The sequence below is a fragment of the Alexandromys fortis genome, unplaced genomic scaffold, assembly GCF_014885135.2.
Source record: "Alexandromys fortis isolate MF-2015 unplaced genomic scaffold, M_Fortis_MF-2015_v1.1 scaffold_50, whole genome shotgun sequence".
Taxonomy (NCBI): Eukaryota; Metazoa; Chordata; class Mammalia; order Rodentia; family Cricetidae; genus Alexandromys; species Alexandromys fortis.
In genome coordinates this window covers 6,997,957-7,021,314 of record NW_026067932.1, presented here as the reverse complement: position 1 = coordinate 7,021,314, position 23,358 = coordinate 6,997,957, and the positions used below count along the sequence as shown (strand labels likewise).

Sequence of the window (23,358 nt, the reverse complement as noted above, 5' to 3'; positions counted from 1 at the left end):
ACCTGCTGTTATGGATGTTGCCCGTACTGGTTCCAGCTAACTCTCTCTTGAAGGACTGCCCTCAAAGGGCAAGTCTCAAGGCCATGCCGCTTTCTTGTGGCTGCTTGTATCCAGGCAACGAGGGGAGGGCACCAAGGCCTTATTATAGGACACCCCAAAATGGTCCGAGTCCCAAGGACTACTTCAGTAAGCTTCATGCATGTATCTCCAGAACTCAGACTCAGTTTCCAGTGGACTGGGGCTCAGACAGCTAAGATCGCTCTTGAGTCAGTTGCCATGGTTGTTGGTATTTTGTTTCCTTGTCTAAACAATGTTACAGTCAGGACACGTAACTCATGAGTCAGCAACTCCTGGTCACACGGTATAAGCAGACCGTCCACTTACAGCTGTTGGATGAAGCAAATGTCCTTTCTGGAAGGCCATTTTAGAAACTCAGAGGCCATGCTTTGACACAGATAACGTTGCCTGAGCTCTTTAAGATCATTCATATCTTTCATAACACTTGCCTGAGTGGTTATCGTACATACTTTGGCACGACATTTTTTTAAGCTGTGTCTCGTATTAGTTCCACATCCTGAGACCAGAAGCACAGACGTCACTGAGGAAAAAGCTAAAAACACGGGCTGTACCAACTCCCCAGGCCAGCTGAAGGAGGATCTGCAATTTAACAAAATCTCCAGTTTTACTGTGTTTGTGACAATGTGTGAGAATTACTCATTCAAACCATAGAGTTTCCATCTTCGTTTTAAAGACTCTAGTCATCTTAATGATGAATCAATATCCAAACACATTTATACAAGTCAAAAGCTGATGCTGGGAGTCTCCAATGCTGCATCTGAGGCGCCATCTGCACTGCTTGGTTGGGAGTGTGATGGGTGAGCTGTTTCTGGTTGTGGCATTGCTCACTGCGGCAGGAAGGAGATTCAGTTTGATGTGGGAGTCCCCTCTGTGTGCTGTGATTACCATCAATAAATAAAGAAACTGCTTTGGACCCATAGCAAGGAAAACTTAGGTAGACAGCAAGAACTAGGCTGAATGCTGGGAGGAAGAAGGGCGGAGTCAGAGAGAAGCCATGGAGCCGTCAGAGTCAGACATGCTGAAGCTTTGTTGGTAAGTCACTGCCACGTGGTGATACACAGATTAATAGAAATGGGTTAAATTGGTATGTAAGAGATTAGCCAATAAGCAGCCACAGCTAATGGGCCAAGCAGTGTTTTAATATAGCTTCTATGTGGTTGTTTTGGTTCTGGGTGGCTGGGACGAACAAGCAGCCTCCTCCTACATCAGTTTTTACTGCATTGGAAAATATGCATGGCATCCACTTACTTGTGTGCCATAGACCGTTGTCCCCAAGTGTCACCAAGGTCTGTAACCCAGACCCTGTTCCCAACAACAAACCGCACTCTGAGTGGCGCGAGTTCAGACGACAGAGGGAATCCAACTCTCATGGAACATCGTAAAGTTTAATTCTGAAACACGTCATCCGAAGGCAGTCTGAACTCAAGTTTTTCAGTTTCTTATCATAATTCTCGAGGAACTTCATAACCATATCATTTAATTGACTCTGTCCCCACGTGCCATTCATTGTTCCTGAATTCGCTGGTGATTTTAGCTTTCTAAGACAAAATAATTACCATAGAAGGAGCAGGAACTGACAGAATCGCGCTAGACTTGGAAACTGAGTGGCACGGCTCTGAATTATGAAAAGAAGAGTCTAATTTAGGGAAACAGGAAACCTGAACAAAGCTCAGCGATTTGCTCCTCATGGCCAACTCTTCCGTCAAATGAATATTTGAAATCATTCTCCTACTTCTAAAGTACAGGCAGACCCCAACCTGTATCATAGACAGCTCTCTACAAGGTCAGATTACTCTGCATCCCAGACCTCATCAGTAGCTCGAGTTGCAGGGTCATGATTAAAGGCATCCAACCTCTGAAAATTTAGCTTCTCCGTGTTTCCTTTGGCATCAATCTGGAAAGTATCTGGGTCACGATATGCTGAAAGATACTGGATTCATGCTATTAACTGGTCACTTGTTTTAAGACTCTGTATACCCTAGACAAACTCATTACATCACCGCCCGAAGGCACAACTTGAGAATCCAGAGCTCATACACATTTCTATATCTATTAGAAAGCCCCAATAGGGAACCAGCAAGGGAGAAAAAGTATTTCCCATCTCGTGCCAAGATATAAGAGCTCTGCCCAGACTTACAGTGCACAGGGTAAACGAGACCAAGAGCAGTCATCTCACACTTCAGGGCCTTCCACCAAAGAGAATACGCAGGAACCCCATAAAAATCACATAACTCACTAATGTTCTCTTTCTGAAACCTAACCCTAGTAGGAGACCAGTAAAGGGAAAGGGGTAAGACACAGGAGCTTGGAGAAGGGCCGTACATGACAGGAGGAACAAGTTCTCGTATATTCTTATACATAGAGAGGCTGAGAGTCAGCAACAGAAGAAATCTTATTAATAACATGATTTCAGAGTGTAAACTGGGGACTGTAAAGAAAGAACAGGGGTCACGGATGTGACTTTCATCTTAGGAGAAAAGTAGCTCTATCTTTGGGGTGGGAAAATTCTCCAGACTGTAAGGCACAGTCTGCAAAAGACACCCATTGTAATGGGGAACCAACTGGTGAAAGCTCACGAACCCACTGCCAGTGAGTTAGTTACCAGAATCCTTTTATCAGGTAGCGATTCAGAGAGCAAGGCCACTTAGTGTAAGTTAGTCGATCTCAACTGAGATGACTTTACTCTCTGAGGGGACATGTGGCGATGCCAAGAGAGAGTTTTACTTGTTACAACCGACACAGATTGGGAACAAGACAGAGACACATCCATTATCCCACAGCTGATACTGCGATCCCAAAAGCTAGTCATTGCTCACATCAAAATACCCAGGGTACCAAAGCCGGTAGAAGTGAAGAAGAAGAGGCCCACGTGCAGCCTGAGGTGTGGTTCAGGGTGGTATAAAGAACACACTGAAAGATGATGGGGAAAATGGGCAGGGGCAGCCCTAGAGAGAGACGAGTCCTACATATGCTTCAAAGGAAGGAAGGGGCCCAGTTCCGGGAGTTGTGACACCCTCTTCTGGCCCCAGCAGGCACCTGGCACACAAGTGACGCACAGATACACTCGCAGGCAAACATTCATACACACTGAATAATAAGTGAATAAATACATACGTACATACATACATACAGTATTTAAAGTCAGAGCACCAACCATGAATTGATCATGTGAATACCAGAAAGGGTGTCCCCATAGAGACTGACTCCTCCAGGGCCCTATCTTGAACTTCCCTGCCTACATTTTTAAAGATGATACCTAATTGTTTGTGACTTAAGCCACTCAATCTATGGTATGACTGCTATCACAGTCCAGACTAAAACACACAATGTACGCCACCATTAAATGGAATGAGAAATTCAACTTTAAGGGCTACCAGAAAGAAGTTCCATCCAGGGCATATAACTTTAAAATATCTAAGAACAAACTGAAAAGACCAGTAGGCAGCTACAACTAAACATCCTGCTTTGTCAGATAAATCGGGCATGGGATTGCTAGGTTTGGGCCATCAGCATGCTCCGGAACTGAGCGTAAAGGAAGGGAGTGGATAAAGTCCAGTGAGCTTGTGTCAAGCTGCAAAGCCCAGAATTTTCTTCTATTCAGAAACAAAGGGAAAAAGAATAAAAGCTACAAATAAATTAAGTGTATTTTAAAAGAAATAAATAGGAAGCAAAACTTTCACATAAATATTTCACATACAGAAATGGATAAATTTCTGTAAGAAAAAATAATAGGCCTACAATATAAGCATAATCTTGAAATTTACAGAAGCTACTCCAGCGTCTAGTTTCCTGCCCACACTCATACAGTGTGTCGTTAATGTCCAGGTGTCCTTTGTGAAGACACAAATGGTAATAACAATAGGGAAATAGTAGCAAATGGTTTCATGGAGAAATTCAATAATACTATGTTGAAGGGAAGCCCTGAAATGAAGAGAATCATAGGCATTTGTTTTGCTTTTTTTGAAAACCTGTTCGTTAAAAATAGCATCCTCCTTCCCCAAATCAGATTGCTTCTGCACACACCGCTCTCTGGGAAGGACAAAGGGCCAGCTGATGGGGGATGTAAAATGTTCGCCTGGCGGCTTCTGTTTCCTTCTCCTCTGTGCAGAAAAAATGCCACAGCCTCCCTTACTGTGGCCACAAAAGGCATGCGATTCCTTCAACTGCTATTGAACTAGAGCAAGCACGGTCATTTTTCTTCACAATAAACTCAAGCCCCTGAGGCGGGAGGAATGGCTCAGCAGTTAAGAGCACTGACTGCCCTTGGAGAGGACCGACATTCAATTCTTAGCATCCATACTGTCGCCAACAACTGTCTTCTAACTATTCCTGGGGGATCTTACATCCTTGGCCTCCGCAGGCACCTGCTAGCACACAGTGCATATGCACACACTCAGGTACACACACACAAATTAGTTAATTAATTAATTTAAAAACCAAACTCCCAGAATTTTTTTAGCTTTAGACACAGATTTCTCTACAAAAGTGACATTCAGTGAGGATGATCAGAAAGAAGGCTACGTCCACACAAGTGGTCCTTAACACTCTATAGATTTCAACTGAGCAATTTCATCAAAGACTTTGGGGGAATGGTCTCAAGGTATGTGAGGAAGGCGAGCAAGCAAAACCCCAGGAGGCGCAGTCTGTAGCACGCAGGTCACTGAGGATCACCCTGAGCTGTGTATGCAGGCCTTGAGGTAGGGCCAAGGGGTCCCCAGGTTTATCAAGTGGCATTTGACCACCTGGAACTTTTGCAATGTCAGCACCTTGTCTCTAGGTGGCAGCATCTGTGAGCTGTTGCTCAAGGACCCCTATTGCGCAAAGATTTATTTCCTGAACAGGGCTTAAATATTGGACTTGGGGACCTTATCTCTAAGGGCTGTGGCTATAGAAGAAATTACAGCACCATAGATTTTTACATCAATTAAATCTCCACCTCAGACTTCAGAAGTAAGGACAGCAAGTGGACCATCTTTGTATAAGCGGAACTTTCTGCAGCTGACTTCAAATGAGGCAGGTCATAAATTTTTTTTTGCCTTGGCTGTTTATGCTATGGCTTCCCAAGATCACATAGATCATTGGTCAGCAAAACGTTTCTGAAAAGGGGCCAGAGAGTAAATATAATAGGTATTCTGGGCTATAAAATTTGTTACAGATTCTTGATTCTGCATCATTTTGTAAAAATTACCATAGAGTGTGCAAAAATAAAAGTTTGCCTGTATCCAACAACACCTGATGGAAGAAACTAAAAGTCAAACTTTATATCATTTTCATGAGTCATAATTCTTTGGCCATTCGAAAGCAGGAAGCTGGCTGACCAGATTTCACCCATGCACAAAGGTTTTCAAGAGCCCAGACACAGGGGTCTTGGTGGGGTAAAGTGACTGACTCTAAGTTATTCGAAAAGAAATTAAACAGCAAAAAGCCACACGCTGTTCTTAGAACCCCGACTCGAAGCCGATTCCTAGAAAAGGTGTTACCAAATGGAATAACACTTCAGTCCCTCATCTCCAAGCACAACCTCCCTTCCGGTCCAGCTAAACATGGTCCAGAGCATCACACACGCACAGGCATAGGAGCGGTGTGCTCAGCAGAGAAATGCATCCCAGAGACATCGATATGCCAAGCCCTCCAAAGAGGCCATCACTCCTACCTGTGGTGTCCTGGCTCAGGGTTTCCTGGCTGCTGCTGCTGTAGGAAGGCACTGGGGTGATGGACAGCGAGGCTGGACAAGACAGGGGTGTGGCCAGGTCAGCTTTGCGAGAGAAGGACTGGTGATACACAGGGATGCCCGCATCTTTGGAGAGGAAGAGGGGCAGATCTGACGGGAGGGTGGGTCTGCCTTGCACATAGGGGTTTTTCCAGTGGGTGAGTCCAATTGCAACAGGTCCAGCCACGTCATAGCCTGTTGAGAAAAACAGATCAGGTCAGTAACCACAGTCGAAACCCTTATACACTGTTGCTTTTAGCATTTCTCAAAGGTCTTAAGTTGCGAGTCAACTCAACCGCCATTTGAAATGATGCGTGCTCACGATAAACAGACAGCTGTTGTCACACTTGATGAACTGTGTGCATCTTATCACATTAAACACATACCGTGTATTCAGTGCTCAGTCATTGCCTTCTACATACCGTAACAAAGCAGATAAAATTTGTGATCATGAAGGGTTTTTGGTGACTCTGTGTGTGTGCCCCAGTTGTCCACAGAGGCCCAACAATCATGTCCAATTCCAAGCAGTTGGAGTTACGGGCGATTATGAGCCACCAAACATGGGTGCTGGGAATCAACTTGCATCCTCAGGAAGAGCCGCAAACACTCTTAACTGCTGAGTCATCCCTCCAGCCCCTGCTGAAGGTCATCTATGTGCTAGACACTTTACATAGCCAGTCTCTAACCCATACAGCAAGCATAAAGGGCACTAGAACTATTTCAGCTTTGTGGATACTGAGAATAGCAAGCAGTTTTCCCTAGATTAAGCAGCCCACAAGCACCAAAGGCAGAACGAAAGTCCAGGGGTGTCTGAATCCAAAACAATAACTAAGCACAACACAAACAGATGAAATAAACATCAACGGTAGAACAGAAACTTCCCCTTGGGAGTTCAGGGGAGAGAGGCATTCATTCAGGGGAAGTGAGGCCATAAAGAAAGATGAGGTGCACGCCTTTAATCCCAGCACTCAGGAGGCAGAGACAGGAGGATCTCTGTGAGTTTGAAGCCAGCCTGGTCTACAAGAGCTAGTTCCAGGACAGGCTCTAAACCTACAGAGAAACCCTGTCTCGGGGAAAAAGGAGGAGGAGGAGACAGACAAGAAGGAGGAGGAAGAAGAAGAGGAGGAGGAGGAGGAAGAGGAGGAGGAAGAGGAGGAGGAAGAGGAGGAGGAGGAGGAGGAGGAAGAAGAAGAAGAAGAAGAAGAAGAAGAAGAAGAAGAAGAAGAAGAAGAAGAAGAAGAAGAAGAAGAAGGTGACATTTAACACAGCCTTTATAGACAGAGTTGGCATCTAGAAACCAGTGGGAGAATTATGTTATGTGAAAATATTTTGTTTATTCTACCTGTCTTAGGGTTTCTACTGCTGGGACAAAACAAAATGACCAAAAGGCAAGTTGGGGAGGAAAGGGTCACACTTCAGCAATGCTGTTCATCACTGAAGAAAGTCAGTACAGGAACTCACACAGGGCAGGATCCTGGAGGCAGGGGCTGATGCAGAGGCCATGGAGGGGAGCTGCTTACTGGCTTGTTCCCATGGCTTGCTCAGCCCACTTTTTTTATTATAGAACCCAGGACCACCCACCATGGGCTGCACCCTCTCCCACAATCACCAATTGAGAAAGTGCCTTACAGCTGGATCTCGAGGAGGCGTTTCCTCACTGAGGCTCCTTCCTCTGATGACTCTAGCTTGTGTCAAGTTGGTAAAATTCGAAGTGACTAAAATCTAAATCTAAAGATTCTCACTAAAAAGAGCCACTTTCTGCTTCTCATTAAAAAAAAAAAACCTTGCTCTTCTCATGAATATTAAACAAGGCTGCACCATCTCACCACATGGGAGTTGTCAGGAAGAGCAGCGCGAGTTCCACCTCCTGTACGTGGAGACTGAGCTCAATCTGCCACGGTCCCCACATGCCCTAACACCTCACCCCAGCTTCCGTCACCCATCCACTGTGCCGGCCTGGCCTCCGCAGGCTTTTGCACCGGAAACTTAGGTACAGACCACGGGAAGGTAATGTGTATGCCATCTGAAGGAAACACACAATGAAAAGGACGGGTTAATATAAGACATGCCAAGATACAGGAGCTACATTTTATCTGGAAGGCAACGCAAAACAAGGTAATTAAAGGTCCATAAAGCGGGAATTGTAGTGATTGCGTTAATGTTAGTGAAGACGTCAGAACCATCACTTCCTCTTGATCACTGGTTTCCCCGGACTGTATTAGCACGGTGAGGTGATACCTAGTGAAAGGTGCTAGTGTACAGGGACCGGAAGTGTGAGGGAAGAAAGCCATGGTGTGGGAAGGACAGATCAAGAGTCCCAGCAAGACAAAAGGGGCTGGAAGGGAAGCTGCACAGACTGACTGTCTGTTTGCTCCATTTGATACTATGCTAGACACCACTCAGACATAGACTCCCACCACCCTGTCCCTATCCACACTTTACAGCCGAGCCCTATTCCTCACTGTGAGCGGAGGCTCCCTTGAAACGGAGGCTGCGTCAGCTGACTTCAAAATGCCTTTCTACTCTTTCTCCACTGGGCTTTTGTTCTCGCTTCCCTCCGACAAGTTCCTAAGTTCCTAGCCACTTGGTTCAGGGCTGACACTGTCTATTCTGTCAACTGCCCCATCACAGGGCAGCAGGGAGAAGGACGCGGAACAAAGGCCATGTGAAGGTCATTAAAGGATCCAAGCACTAGCGTCAGTAAAGAAAAAGAAGCACAGAGACTCGACCGAACAGACACGAGGAAAAGAAGTACAGAGACACGGCCACGGAGACACGAGGAAAAGGAGCGCAGAGACACGGCCACAGAGACACGGCCAAAGAGACACGGCCACAGAGACACGGCCACAGAGACACGGCCAAAGAGACATGGCCACGGAGACACGAGGAAAAGGAGCAGAGAGACACGGCCACAGAGACACGGCCACAGAGACACAGCCACAGAGACACAGCCAAAGAGACATGGCCACAGAGACACGAGGAAAAGGAGCGCAGAGACACGGCCACAGAGACACGGCCACAGAGACACAGCCACAGAGACACGAGGAAAAGAAGTTCAGAGACACGGCCACAAGGACACGAGGAAAAGGAACCTGCAGCTACCCAATAACTCTGTGGTGGTCTGCATAAAGGTGTCGTTGTCCCCTCTCCCCGCCAGGCTCAGATATTTGGATATTTGTTCCCCAGTTAGTGACTCTGATTGGGGAGCTGTGGAACTTTTGGGAGGTGGAGCCTCGCTGGAGGAAGTACACTCCAGGAGCGTACCTTGAGGGTCTATAGTCTTTCCTCACCTCCAGCTCATGTTTTCTGCTGGGCGCCTGAGGTTGAGGGTGTGAGCTCTTGGTGGCCCACTCCCGCCACCATGCCTCTCTGCTGTGATGGAGCCTTAGCCCTCTAGAAAAGGAGTTCTCAACCCCTTTAGGGGTCGCATATCAGTTAACCTGCACATCAAATATTTACATTATGATTCATAACAATAGCAAAGTTACAGTCAGGAAATCACAACAACCTAATTTTAAGGTTGGGGGTCACTGCAGCATGAGGAGCTGTATTAAGGGGTCACAGCGTTAGGAAGGCTGAGAACCACTGCTCTTGAACCATGAGACCAATTAAACACTTCCTTCTCTATGTTGCCTTCGTCATGATGCTTTTTATCACAGCAACAGAACAGTAACTAATACACTGTCTCTCACTGACAAGATGTCGGCGAAGGACTACGACAGAGAGACTGGGAATCTCTTCAGCCCAATGGCAATGGTCAGAGGGTCGGGGCTTTGCCAGGCTCGAGGAAAACCAGGTGTGTCTTGAGACATCAGACTCTTGAGCTTTAGTGGAAAGAGTCGTGTAAACACATCTGGCGGGAAACTTGAAAAACGGCTCACAAGACCTCAACCCTAGACAAAGAACCACAAAGGAACGCCGAAGGAGAAACAGCCTTCCCCAGGGAAGCACACACCAATCCGCGATTCAGTACCAAATGGTCAGCCCTGAAAACATGCATACGAGTCCCTCTCTTTCCCTGCCACCTTCTCAAGTCCTTCTTTACCAAGAACAGAGCACACCGTAAAAATGTGTTTAGGGCTCTAGAAGGGTCCCTTAATTTAAGAATGGGAAGATTTGTAAATATAAACAAGAGGCCACTGTTGAACCTTTTAACAAAGAGACGCTGCCACTTTCTAAGGAAGAAAAGTCAAACAATGCCAGCTACTCAGAAACAGGGAGTAAGATGTAGTTCAGGGAAACAGGAGGAAGGAATGGGGAGATGCAGATCAAAGACCACCACGTTTTAGTTATTAAAGATAAGCCCACTACAGAGGGTCTAGAGCTAATGACATTGTATTATACACTGCAAATTTGCTAGAAGAGGAGCTATTAGCCTCACACACCATACACAGAATTAAGGGAAACTGGGAGCCAATAGCTATGCTAACTTTCTTAATTATCATCTGATTATATGTATATTATCATATTGTATATCTTATACATATCAAATATTACATTGTATACAATAAATATCTACCTAAAACACATACTGTCAAATTTACCATAACTTTAACTATGTATTCAACATAACTCTATGTACATTTTCTTCCTTCAAAAACAAATTTCGAACCCTAAAATTTCAGGTTTTACCAGTTCCTATACGAAATCATCGCGAATATTTAGCAATTTCTAATGTTGAAAAAAAACTGTTCTACATGACTGAGGGTTTTTCTAACGTTTGCTCCAGAAATGAAGTCCACTAGCAAATATTTTAATCCGTTTCACTGATACAAATGAGCTATAACAAGAGTCACGTAATTATGATCAAATGTAAATGGGACACTCTAAACTCAGACGCAGCAATGAGGTCAAAGTATTTTGCGGGGAGGGAGCCAACCAAAAGAACAGCAAGTATTCTATTCGTCAGGAGGCAAGCAGCAGGAAGGCCCCACCAGGGGCCGGCCATGCTTCCTCCTGCCGCATCAGTGCTGCCGAGGGAAAGGTGGCAGCAGGCGGCTCTCGGTTCTCTTTACGTCCAACGTGCAAAAATAAGGATAAAGAAAACAAAACAAAAGTTCAGCATCAACATCGTCCCTTGCCAGGGTCAAAGCTGTGAAGAAAAAGCACAGAAAGCACACCCAGGGCTGTCTACAGTTCTTGGGGAGCACGCTGGCGTTCATCTCCTCGGGGGTTCATACACGTTTAATACGTGGATGAGAACTACCATAAAAATATGGGGCTGGAGAGACGGCTCAGAGGTTAAGAGCACTGACTGCTCCTCCAGAGGTCCAGAGTTCAATTGCCAGCAACCACATGGTGGCTCACAACCATCTACAATGAGATCTGGCGCCCTCTTCTGGCCTGAAGGCAGACATGCAGACAGAACATTGTACACATACTAAATATTAATTAATTAATTAATTAATTAATAAAAAATATGGAGTTGGCCACGAGTCAAGGCATATTTAAGGGTTTTCCAAGAGTGGTTTTCCTGGGCTTGGATTCTTTCTGACACTTCTGCTCCAGTAGGTTCATGTGCTCTCATGATTGCAGACAACCCCAAAGACTCAGCCAGTCTCTCTCTCTCTGAAGACAGTGCCTGGAGATTCAGCCTCTGGCCACTCTGCCTACAATTCCAATTCCCTACAAGGGGTTCTAAGGGGTTGCATGTACACCTCACATGCAAACTCCAATGGCTGCACCCAGTGCATCTAAACTGTATCTGCTGTATCCTTTTTCTACCCCCCCCCCAATAGCTAGATTCACTGTCACCCTGACTGAGCACCCCAGAGCGCACTTGCCCACCCTCAGACTCAGTCAGGGGCCACCCTCTCACACCATCCAATCCCTCTCTCTCCGGATGTGCCTCTTGACCCTACGCCCTTGGCTGACTACTGTCTCATGTCAAGACTAGTCACAGCCAGTAACTGGCCCAGGACACGAGATTCTCCCACGGGAAACACAGCAAGCTCACTCTATCAGAATCCTCTCTCGTCCGTGCGAGTCATTCAGCCTCTAGCTCTGTGACTGCAGGCCTCCCTCTGTGGCCTCCTGCTGGTTGGCAAATATTTCTGAAACATTCTAAGTATCTCATAGCTTCAAACTAGCTCTGAAGGGTGAGCTCCAAAAGATATTTCTTTTGTCGTTATCCTTCATTTTAAAGGAAATCGGTTAAAAAAAAAATCCGTATTCTGCACCAAGTTCATCCTTTTCATTTTAGTGTTTGTCTCTGCTTTGGCGTCTGAACGAAGTGATGCCGGTCCACAGACTTCATGAGAGGCGAGGGGCAAATAAAGACCCAGGGACCTCTTGCCAGTGAGCAGTCACAGATTCTCAAGTAGATTAGACAGGTGACACGAGGGCAAGCCCTTTATAAAACACACAGGAGTGCGGCGCGGGGGTCAAAGGTCTTCGCAGTGTGACTACCAGCATGTTGGCATGCAACTACTGGCAAGCAACGATTGCAGCCCAGCAAAGTCACAGGCCACACCTTACTCAACTCACCAGGGGGGGCGGGGGCTTTTATAGCGTCTTTAAATGCAACGTGATTTGTGTGCCTGTTTATAGCAGAAGGCGCCTACGTTTGGTTTTATGTCCAAATACACTCGTGCAACTTCATAATCCAAAGAACTGAAATCCATTTTATGGGCTCGTTGTTATCTTATACAGCTCCCCAGCGGGGCAGTTAGAAAGCCACAGCCTTGCGTCTCAGGGCACAGGCTCTCAAGTCTAATAGACTTGTGCGGAAACCCTGGGTATATTAATAACTGGATAAAGGATCAAAAGAAATCAAGTCTCCTAATCTGTATGGTGGAGGAATGGTGGTACCTTCTCACAGAGTTCCTGCCAGGTAAAATGGTGAGAATGGGAAGCCAGCAGTGGCTGACAGATACAAACAAACACAAGTCACGATTATGACTATTTTTTTTTTAAGTCTCTGCCTGAAATTCTGGACTCAAGAACATTTTGAAAGAAGTGGAGAGGGCAGCCTCAGCAAACAGAAAAATAAAGGAGGTTAGTCTTCCCCTTTAGGGCACAATAAGTGCACTGAAGCTCGAGAAGGAAAGAAAGTAGGCGAGAGTTCGGGGCACACACTGAGCTCTGCCCACAGACTGTGGGTTCTGTGGGCTTTGAGGCGGGCAAGGAAGAAAGCGGCATGCCCCAGTCTGCGGACATCAAATTCCCATTGTCACATGCTGCAGGGGGTGGAGATGGCATTTCTTAGAAGGAAGGGACAGGGTGGCTAATACACACAGAATTCCTCAGACCACAGAACACCTTACGGCTGGCTGAAAGTAGAAATCTGAATCGGTGCCTAAGGCCATCTGAGGAGGTGGAGAACATTATGTCCGTCTGGGTATCTTTCACCCAGAACCTAACAGAGAGTCTAGCTTTGGGTTTTTAAAAGGCACTGATACCTGCTTCCCATGATCGTCAGACCAGAAAGGACACACCTTTATTCCAAGAATCGGTGGGGAAAAAAAATCCAGGTAGTGTTTCATGATGTTAGTTTCCTTTTTGCAGTTACAGAAGGTTTCTTTCTAAAAGAATATTTATTAATACTCCAAAGGTATTGGAACGGACCTTAGTTGTGGTATGAAGTGTGTAACAGTTCAGGGGACACACCAACCAAAGTGCTAAAGCAAATGTCTCGTTTTGGTTTCGAGACAGGGTTTCTCTGTGACTTTGAAGCCTGTCCTGGAACTCTCTCTGTGTAGACCAGGCTGGTCTCTAACTCATAGAGATCCACCTGTCTCTGCCTCCTTAGTTCTGGGATTAAAGGCGTGCACCACCACCGCCGGGGTAAATCAAATAAACGTTCGAAACTTATTAAAGCAGGAAAAGACCACAGACCAGTTTTCCAACTCCTTTCAATGGCAGCAAGCATCCACAAGAGGGCGCGCCAGGAAGCGAGCCCGCCAGCAATCTCAGGCAAGAACATTTTCTTCCTAAACCACCCAGGTTACCCGTGTTATATAATCCTCGCGGCAATCGCTCACCTATGGTGATCTGGCTGACACAGCTGTAGTAGCTGCCCGTTGTTGCTGACGACAGGTTATAACTCGCACTGCTCACGTCCTTGTCTGTCAAGAGATGGGACAAGAAGGTTAGCTTCACGGTTGCCATGACCACGGCGCAAGCTGGTGACGGAGAAAAATAATAAAGCCAGGTCTGCGTCTGTGACGACACAGGTGCTCTCGTACGCACCCGCTGGCTCGTGGGCACTCGTGGGCATTGAGCTCCACGGAGTTCTTTAACTTGTTCAAGCTGTTCAACGCCTTTCAGTATTATTGTCTCCACCTGAACAGGGCAGCTTCTCGGGCTGACCTGAGGCACCGGGAGCTGAGGTACAGCTCCTAAGAACTGCATCCGCCACGGAAAATGTACACCTGGTACACAAGGCCGCGGGTGTGGAATCTGCTGGCTCAACCAAAGTCAGTCCTAAAGCGTAGCCAGCGCGTCTACCTGCCCTAAAGGTGTCATTCCAGATTCTCTCCGAAACCTTCACTAGCCGCCTGTCCTCAGAAGAGTCCGGCAAGGAGATCTATAGGGAGCAAGGCATCGAAAATGCACACAACACAGACCGAGCGCAAACATCTATTAGTGAAGGGGGTCTGTGAATGGGAACGGAGAACAGACACGAAGGAGAAAAGCGTACTGAAAACTCGGAGTCACTAAAAAAGCAGGAGGCTTGAACTAGAAGCGCATGCCTGGGAAGGCAGAAGCGCCCCGCTCTCAGCGGCAGGTCGGGCAGCTAACGTTCGAAGAAGCGTGGCAATTCGGGACACAAGGACACCGTGTGGAGAAAGGTGCACACTCCTACGGCTTCAAACAGAAAACAGCCGTCAAAAACTATGTGTGGCGCTTAAACCTGGCTTTTCAAGAGAGTCTTAAGATTGATTTTGTCCTCGAGGAAGCGATTTCAAGGAAATAGAAATAGCATGTAACCAGTGGAAAAAGTTGAAACTGAATGAAGTCAATGAAGTCTGTAGATCCTGGAGTCAGGATAGATGATAGATAGATAGATAGATAGATAGATAGATAGATAGATAGATAGATAGATAGATAGATAGATAGATAGATGATAGATAGACAGACAGACAGACATTAGACACCTCACTCTGATGCTTTGGCGTATTATTTCTCTATAGGTCTCTTTTCCTTTGTAGAAAAGGTGGGGGATAACAAAGGCACTTGACCTACTGTGTGAGCATTAAATCAGCTAGTAACAGAGTCTTTCTAGAACCACATCTAGCAGTGTAAAACACTTGCTTGGCGTTAACTATTGTCCCTTTTCCATATTTTCAAAAGACTAAGCATATCTATAAAACATCATGACATTAGAATGTTAGGTAGAAAAGAAAATGAATGGCCGAAAGGCTCCTAAAGTGTCATGGTTAGTCTCGTTCACATACTGTTGAATAGAAGAAAACAATCAACCATACACGTGGTGGTTCTGTTCCCGAAAACTCCAAGGACAGGGGCTGGGATGATACTGCAGCCGGCAAAGCGCCTTTCAAGTATGAGGAGCTAAGTTGGATTCCACAGAACCCATAATTAAAAAAACAAAGCCCCCAGCATGGTGGTATTCTGTGCAACCCCACTGAGAGACACACAGAAAGTTGGAGACAGACAGGCCCTGGGGCTCGCTGGTTAGCCAGCCCAACCTGCCTGGCATGGTCCCCCCAAAAAAATAAACAGCTCATGAGGTGTCCTCTGGCCTCGACATGCAGCTGCAATACATGCAGACACACATGAACACACACGCTAATACACAATCAAAAACACGAGTAAAACAGAACAAAATCACATCGCTCATGCAGTCATACGTGGACAGTGACCCTGTATGCAAAAATAATAAAAATAACTTCCACTCAAGTGAGCACAGTGGTGGGGAAAGGGAGCTTAATCCTGAAAGGGTGTAGGGCATGGCTAGGTCTCGTCCAATACGCTTCGTTACTTGGCCTGGGTAGTGGTCCTGAGGCATTCATCTCGCGACTATGCATTTAATTATAAACTTCTCTTTCACACTTATGCAAAAGTTATAGTTCATAACTATTACAAAGAAATCCAGAGGGTGGATATTGAGGTGGGACAAATCTGGAATGTCAATTCGGCACAAAAAGTAAGAGAAAGAGAAGGTAGAAGAGTCGGCCCAGTGGTTCTCAACCTTCCTGATGCTGCGACCCTTTAATACAGTTTTTCATGTTGTGGTGACCCCCCCACCCTAAATTTATTTCATTGCCACTTTATAACTGTGATTTTGCTACTGTTATGAATCATAATGTAAATATCTGTTTTCTGATAGCCTTAGGGGCATAACCCACACTAGAAAGATAATTAGAACCAGCCTGAGAGAATGGGAAAATTATCTGTGGTCATTTCAACCCCACAAAGGGGTCATGACTCACACGAGAAAAAATAATTAAAACCAGTCTGAGAGACTGGAAAAAATACCAGCAAAGATAGATGGTCCATACCCCAAACAGTCAATATCCTAGCTGAAGTTCTTTGCAAAAAGATTTAAGAGAGAAAAAAAAAAAACGGAAAAAATAAACTGCCGGCTATTTTTATACAGAAAAAAAAAAGTAATAGACAATGGAGACAAACGCAGAAGAAGAGCAGATTAAACAAGCAAGCTGTGTCTGTGAAGTTGTCCCTGATCCGCACTGTGCCTCTGAAAGTCATTTATCTGTTGTTCTAAGCAAAGGGCTCTGGGTAACAGAATCTGTCTGTAGGCTGGAAATGGGAGCAAATTAGCACTTTTGCTTCAAACAACAAGATCTGACTAACACAACAACAGCAAAATCAGACCTCACGCAAGCTCACCTTTCATCTGATCGAGGGAGAGAAAGGGAGAACTGGATGTGACAAGTCCTTCCACAAGAATGTGGTACGTGTAAGGGACGCGGGACAAAATATGACTATAGAATAATGATTAGTCTGATCTGAGAGTTTTAAAAAACTTAAAGCACACAAAAAAAAAAAAAACCTTAAAGCACTAAGCAATAAAAATATGCAAGGAGCTTGGTGCTCAAAAGCCAAAGTATTACTCAAGGAAGAGTTAACCCAATAAATCTAGAGCAACTTGAGAACACCTAACATCAAGAAAGTTTAAGTAAGCCTGGCTTACCTGTAATCCCAGCACTTGGGAGGCAGAGACATTCGGATCTCTGTGAGTTTGAGGTCAGCCTGGTCTACAAAGTGAGTTCCACGACAGCTAGGTCTGTTACACAGAGAAAACCCTATCTTGGAAAAAAAAAAAAAAAGAAAAGAAAGGAAGGAAGGAAGGAAGGAAGGAAGGAAGGAAGGAAGGAAGGAAGGAAGAATTTTTAAGTAAAGGCACAAGAGCAATTATAAAAAGCAATGGAAAACCACAAATTTCCAGAACCCTTCAACGGGTTCAGGAGTCGAAGTGGGGTAAAGAATGAGAGACCAGATGTAACAAAAAGTTAAAATTAGCAAAAGGAAATAACTAAGAAGAAAAGACAAAGTAAGAAGTGAGAAGCTGGCCGGGCGGTGGTGGCGCACGCCTTTAATCCCAGCACTGGGGAGGCACAGGCAGGCAGATCTCTGTGAGTTCGAGGCCAGTGTGGTCTACAAGAGCTAGCTCCAGGACAGGCTCCAAAGCTACAAAGAAACCCTGTCTCGAAAAACAAAAAAAAAAAAAAAAAAAAAAAGAAGTGAGAAGCTGGGAGAACACCCGTGCCTATTAGTGACCACGTACATGCAAACGCCTTCGAGCTGCTGTTCAAAACACCATGAGACTGATTTACAAAAACAAACATTGTTTATGAAAGAAACGTCTAAAATACGATGCAAGGAACACTGAAGTGACAGATAGAAATGGGTATGGACTGCGAACTGAAATGATAACAGAGAGCAAACAAATATTATCCCAAATTAACCCACGGTATGGGTCACCTGTAGAGGAAAAGGCCACCGAAGAATCAGTAATGGCCACAGACATCTCGGGGTTCAATTCTCCGGGAAGATATGAAAAGCTCACCGCTGTGCACTCACAGTAACTACAAAACGTATGACAAAATGGAAATTAATCTGTCGCTATATGGCACTACAAAGATTGGCAAATCCAGCATCAGATGGGAGGAGAGTTTAACAAAGATTTAATGACTGGTTGGACAAGTAAGAATTTGGTGTGTGTGCGCGCGCACACACACACACGCACACACACATGTGCACACACACACACACACACACGCACACACACACGCACACACACACGCACACACACATGTGCACACACACATGTGCACACACACACACGCACACACACATGTGCACACACACACACACACACACGAAGAAGACAGGAAGAAGATGATCCTTAGGACTGGGAGGACAATAGAGGGTGGTGAGGGTCAGGATGGTCAAGATGCAATTATGCATATACATGAAGCTCTCTATCATGCACGGTTTACATATGCTAACAAGACACTTTTTCAGCCTTAACAGAGGTCTAGGGAGATGACTCAGCAGGTGGAGTGCCTGCTGGGTAAACATGACAACCTGAGTCTGGATCACTGAACCCTAAGGTAAGCCAGGCATGGAGGCATGCTCTTGTGACCCCAGCATTTGGAGGGCAGGCTTGCAACGATCAGTGGATCCCTGAAACCCACTGACCACCAGCCCAGCCTAACCAATGAGCTTCAGGTTCTGTGAGAGGCCCTGTTTCGAAAATAAAGGTTGAGAGCAAGCAAAGAAAGACGCTCAACGTTGACCTCTGGCTTCACAAACACAGAAAAGTTAAGTAACATAAATAATCTCAGTTTAGTCCTAACTCCTGAGAGAGAACGCACATTCTTAATCTTTTTTATTACATTGTGTGTGTGTGTGTGTGTGTGTGGTGTGTGCACACATGTCATAGCACATGTATGAAGGTCAGAGAACAGCTCGTGGGAGCCAGTTCCTGAGACAGAACTCAGGTCAGCAGGCTTGGTGGAAAGCTCCTTCACCAGCTAAGACATCTTATCGGCCCCTTCGCATTTTTAACTAGTAAGCCTGTAGTGAACTTTTACAAGACTTGATGATACGTTAGATCATACAGTAAATATCAACAATTACAAAACAAATCAACATCCCCAAAGGTTATATTTTCCAACTTTAATCTGTGATATCATGTGTATTCTTTTTGGACAATGGAGCAAGGAAAGATTGGTGACTCTTTGTGTGTGTGTGTGTGTGTGTGTGTGCGCGTGCACATGTGCACATGCACCCAAGAACTACAAATCAAGATCTCCATTTCAACAAGATACCCATGGGACTTGCCACCTCATTAAAACAAGAGGCATCTCTCCACAGCATAACGTCAGCATTTGGAGGCAATATTCCAAAGGCTTGGGAACCAACCAAAGATATGTTTAAGGGTCTCTGTGATCTAGCTTGTGCTGGGAGCTGGGAGAAGCACAAAGTGACAGGAAGGACAAAGCCCAAGGAAATGTCAGACTACAGCACACAGATAGCCTGATGCCGTGGGGAGAGAGAAGACAGCTACGGTGCTGCCCAAGCAGTTGTTCCTCAGAAAGATCTGCTCTGAGGAGGGGAGACCCTTTTTTAAAAGGAGCCCTTTTAGCTGAAGTGTAACACCCTTCCAATAAGATGCCCAGATCCCTGGTTTACGTTCCAACGAAAATTATCACAAGATGAGCATAGGACACATTTCACATTGCCATCCATCTGTGGAGAAAGCAGCTGAGGAAAATTGCCCACAGGTACATCAAACAGGAGCTGTGGTGGGGCCCTCACACCACCAGGGAAATGGCAAGTTAGACCAGCATCACCTCTGGGATGGGTTTTGAGGGACGCAGCTCAAACTGCCATAAACCACAAGGATGCTGTCCTGTGATGTCCCATTTGCTGTACGGAAACATTTCTAATATCTTCTTTATTTCTCCTCTGTATTTTGAGTGATAGTCACGGGTTCTAAAATGCACCGCTGCCTGGCGGGGAGCAGCAGGCACAGAGCAGCGCCAGAGACACACAGATGTGCAGGGAGTCCTCTCTGTGATGCTGACAGATCCATCAGAGTGTAGCGCACCTGCCTCTGTACAAAAGCAGACCTCTTTAATGCTCTGACAAAGGCAAAGAGCATGTCACGTGCGCCCGCTCCACTCTGCTCCGGGGACGCCCTGGCTTTCACGGCTCCAGCTCCGTAGGATCTTTACCGCCTTCCGGAAGTCAGCCCGGGTTACAGGAGGACTGGAGTACCCACCCTCCCCGTCCTCTCCCTGTCCTGAGGAAGACCCACATTCCTAAATAGCAAAGACAACCTCAGGCAGCTGGGTCCACGGTGCCTGGCTCTGCCCAGCGGACATTCGTTGCGCCAAACGGCTCCAGAAAGCTTTCAAACACCTTAATCACTGTTCGCGCGTTTTAAGCACCGTGCCCGACACTCATTATCGCCGCCGCTTCTCTTGGATCTCCTCTAGCAACAGCCCCCTAACGGAAGCCCTTTCGTGAACCATAATTAGAGAACTCTTTTGTCATTAAACCTACTCAGTTCCACACTGGAAAAAAAAAAATCACACATTCCAAGTTCATTTTCCCCAGAGAATAAAGACCTGAGCCTTATTATTACAGTCAAAGATTCATTAAACAGGCAGGTTGTATTTGGACTTCCAGAAACTACAACACTGAACGCATAGTTAGCCTTCACAGAGGGTAGACTGAATTCTTTCTTCTAGAACCTTCCTTGGGAGCCAAGGGTGGAGCATCTGTCTAGTCTCCATTCTCATAGAAAAATCCACAGCACTGTCTGTTACAGTTTGGGTGTTTGTGTCCCCGAGATTTTCATCAGCACATGTTGAAGCTGTAACCCCCGACGCACTGGTCTATGGTATTAGGCTCTTTAGGAAAGAACTGCCTTTAGAATGTGGGACCCTCATGGTGAGATCAGCTGGCAAAAAGAAAACAAATATATTGTTCTCCCTATGAGCACACACCGAGGAGGGTGCAAGCCAACCACAATGAGGAGGCGACTATCTGCAAGCCAGGAAGTGTCCCTCACTAGACACGGGATCAGCCAGCACCTTAATCTTGAACTTTCCACCCTGAAGAATCTGTTAGAAACAAATGTCTGCTGTTGGTATGTTAGTATGGAATATACTAAGACACTTTTATTGAAAAGTACATATACAATGTTTACATGAGAGAAGTAAAATGACTCTTCATAGAATCAAAATAAAATTTCAATTTACTTTTACCCCAAGAAGAAACTTACATAATGTGAAGGGCTGAAGGTCAAAGAAGAAACTTTGCAGAAACTCCTTAGTCAAAGGCTCCTTAATCAGTGTTGACCATGATGGTCTGTCTTGCATAACAGCAAGCATGCCAGGTGGTGATGGCTGCATGCAGCAGAAGTCCTCAAAGAGCTCCCCAGTGTCGTCTGTAGTGAAACATGACTCCTAGCCAGTGAGCATGGGTCTCATTTCACTGTAGCAAGAATGCTTGTTTTTTTTTTTCCTCTTCAGTATGTCGCTGCATTTTGGAAGCTCAAAGCTATTTTGTTTGCACATTTCAATAGGAAGATGTAATCTCAATGATTTGTCCAATACTGTCTTTAATGGTGTAGTTGCTGATACGTTGCCCATGCACCAGGAAATTCCGACCATTGTGCATGCAGACAACTCTAAGTTCTGGGATGGACACACACACACACGCACACATGCACCCATGCATCACGCAAGCATGAAGGGACTGGCTGAGAAATAGGATAAGAGTTTCAGCAGAAGGAGCGGGGATGAGACAGAGCAAAGGGGCAAAAAGGACTAAAATTCACGATATACATTTATAAAGTGGTCAAAGAATAAAAATAAAAGTTTTAAAGTATGAATAAAGTTGGGGACAGTCAGGTGCACCTGCCATCCTAGCTACTCAGGCAGCTGGGGATTGAGGACCATCTGAGCCCAGGGTTTCAGGGCTAGCCTTGGGTACACAGAGATGACATTTCTAAAGGGAAGACAACAGCTTGGGAGTGGAGGATGGACCGTTGGAGGGCTCTCTGCTATAGCCCACTCTGGTGTCCACTCAGTCCTCCAGGCAGGCAGGCAGTCAAGGGCTGACCACACACCAGGCACAGTGCTAGGCACCAGGAATGCAAAGATGAAAGACATGGAGCTCGTACTCTCTGAGCTCTTACAACTCACTTGGTGCAGTACGAAGCAGGAAGCTACTAGGCAAATCTGTCTTTAGCTTTACGCTAAGACGTCCTGGACGAGGGAGGAAGTGACATGGAGATTTCAGAAGACATGAGGAAGGTGGAGGTGTGTTTCAGAGAATGCACCCAGGAAACCCGCAAAAGCACTCATCACCTGCTCCCCTAAAGTGTAAGACGTAAACCAAGGGCAAGAAGGGTGGGCTGGCTAGATCCCGCTCCTCGGCAGAGGGGAGCCAGGAAAGAGTTTCAGGCAGAAAAATCCCAGAATGAGGTATGCATGCTGGACCAGCAGCTGAGATGCTATTGCTGTGTTCATCTGAGCAATGGCACTGGTCGGGGTAAGGGAGAGGGATAAACCGAGGTGGAATGTCTTAACTACAAGAACCCACAGGACTTGGTGGGTGAGTTTCTTGGCTGGAAGAAGCAGTCGATGGTTAATAGCTAGCACAAAGAACAATCAGGCTTCCACGTCTGCAGGTTCTGCATCCAAGGAGTCAGCTGGGCACAGAAAATATCTTTTTTTTTTTTTACCACATTGGGTGCGTACTTGTTACTTTCCATTACATTCCGTAGCTGCCCCCTAAGCAACTGCTGTCCTAATCCTCAATTGCAACTCAGCAGCTACCAGGACTGGCCACACAGGTCACAGTCAGGCGGGAATTCTGTCCCCTCAGGCACCAGCTCCATCACAGGTGCTGAAGGGAACTTTATCCAGATCTCTGTCACTCTGCAGAACTCCGCATTCTAAGGCTGAGGTGGAATTCTGCTCTCTCAGAGAGTTTAATAGCAAGCAGCTAACCTTCTAGATCATGTCTCCCCCCAGAAACCAGACGTCCTTCTGCTCAGCCCCCACTTAAGAACCCTAGCTACACATGGTTCCTCCCTACAGCTTCCTGACCGCTATTTGCTGACTCAGCCTCCTGATCCTGGGTTAACTGTATTGAGTCAAACAAATGCAACACCTCTTTGCATCGTTAAGCAAATATTCCGCCGCATAAACGAATGTAACACATCTTACATTAATATTCCACAACACTTGTTATCACTGTCTAAGCAACACAGCCACTTCCGTAGCACTCTCGTTGATTAGGTATTATCAGAGATACATAAACGACTTAAAGAACACAGGGGGACAGGCGCAGATTACATGCAAACATGCCATGTTTGGGCATGCGTGGGTTTGGGACTCTGTGGACTATATCGATGAATTTTGACTGCCAATTTGACAGGAGCTAGGATGACCTTGGGAGCTTTTGCAGATTAGATTACAGGAGACAGGAAGATGCTCCCCAGATGTAAGTGACCATGCCATGAGATGAGGTCCTAGACACATGTCCGACATGCTAGCTGAGAAACCAGCGTTCCTGTCTCTCTCGGCTTCCCGACTGAGGCTACAATATTGCCGGCTGTC

The 23,358-nt window shown here is 45.9% G+C and overlaps 1 protein-coding gene across 3 annotated transcripts in view; it reads right to left on the bottom strand.

Moving 5' to 3' along the window:
• Ano4 (anoctamin 4) overlaps positions 1-23,358 on the bottom strand; it is a 320,118-nt gene that overhangs the window by 291,666 nt on the left and 5,094 nt on the right. For all 3 annotated transcript variants that reach the window (XM_050145810.1, XM_050145811.1, XM_050145812.1), the window contains exons 2-3: positions 13,771-13,854; positions 5,732-5,983 (exon numbers count right to left, since the gene is read on the bottom strand). In XM_050145810.1, the coding sequence (XP_050001767.1) occupies positions 5,732-5,983; positions 13,771-13,854 (336 nt within the window). The remainder of the gene's footprint in view (positions 1-5,731; positions 5,984-13,770; positions 13,855-23,358) is intronic.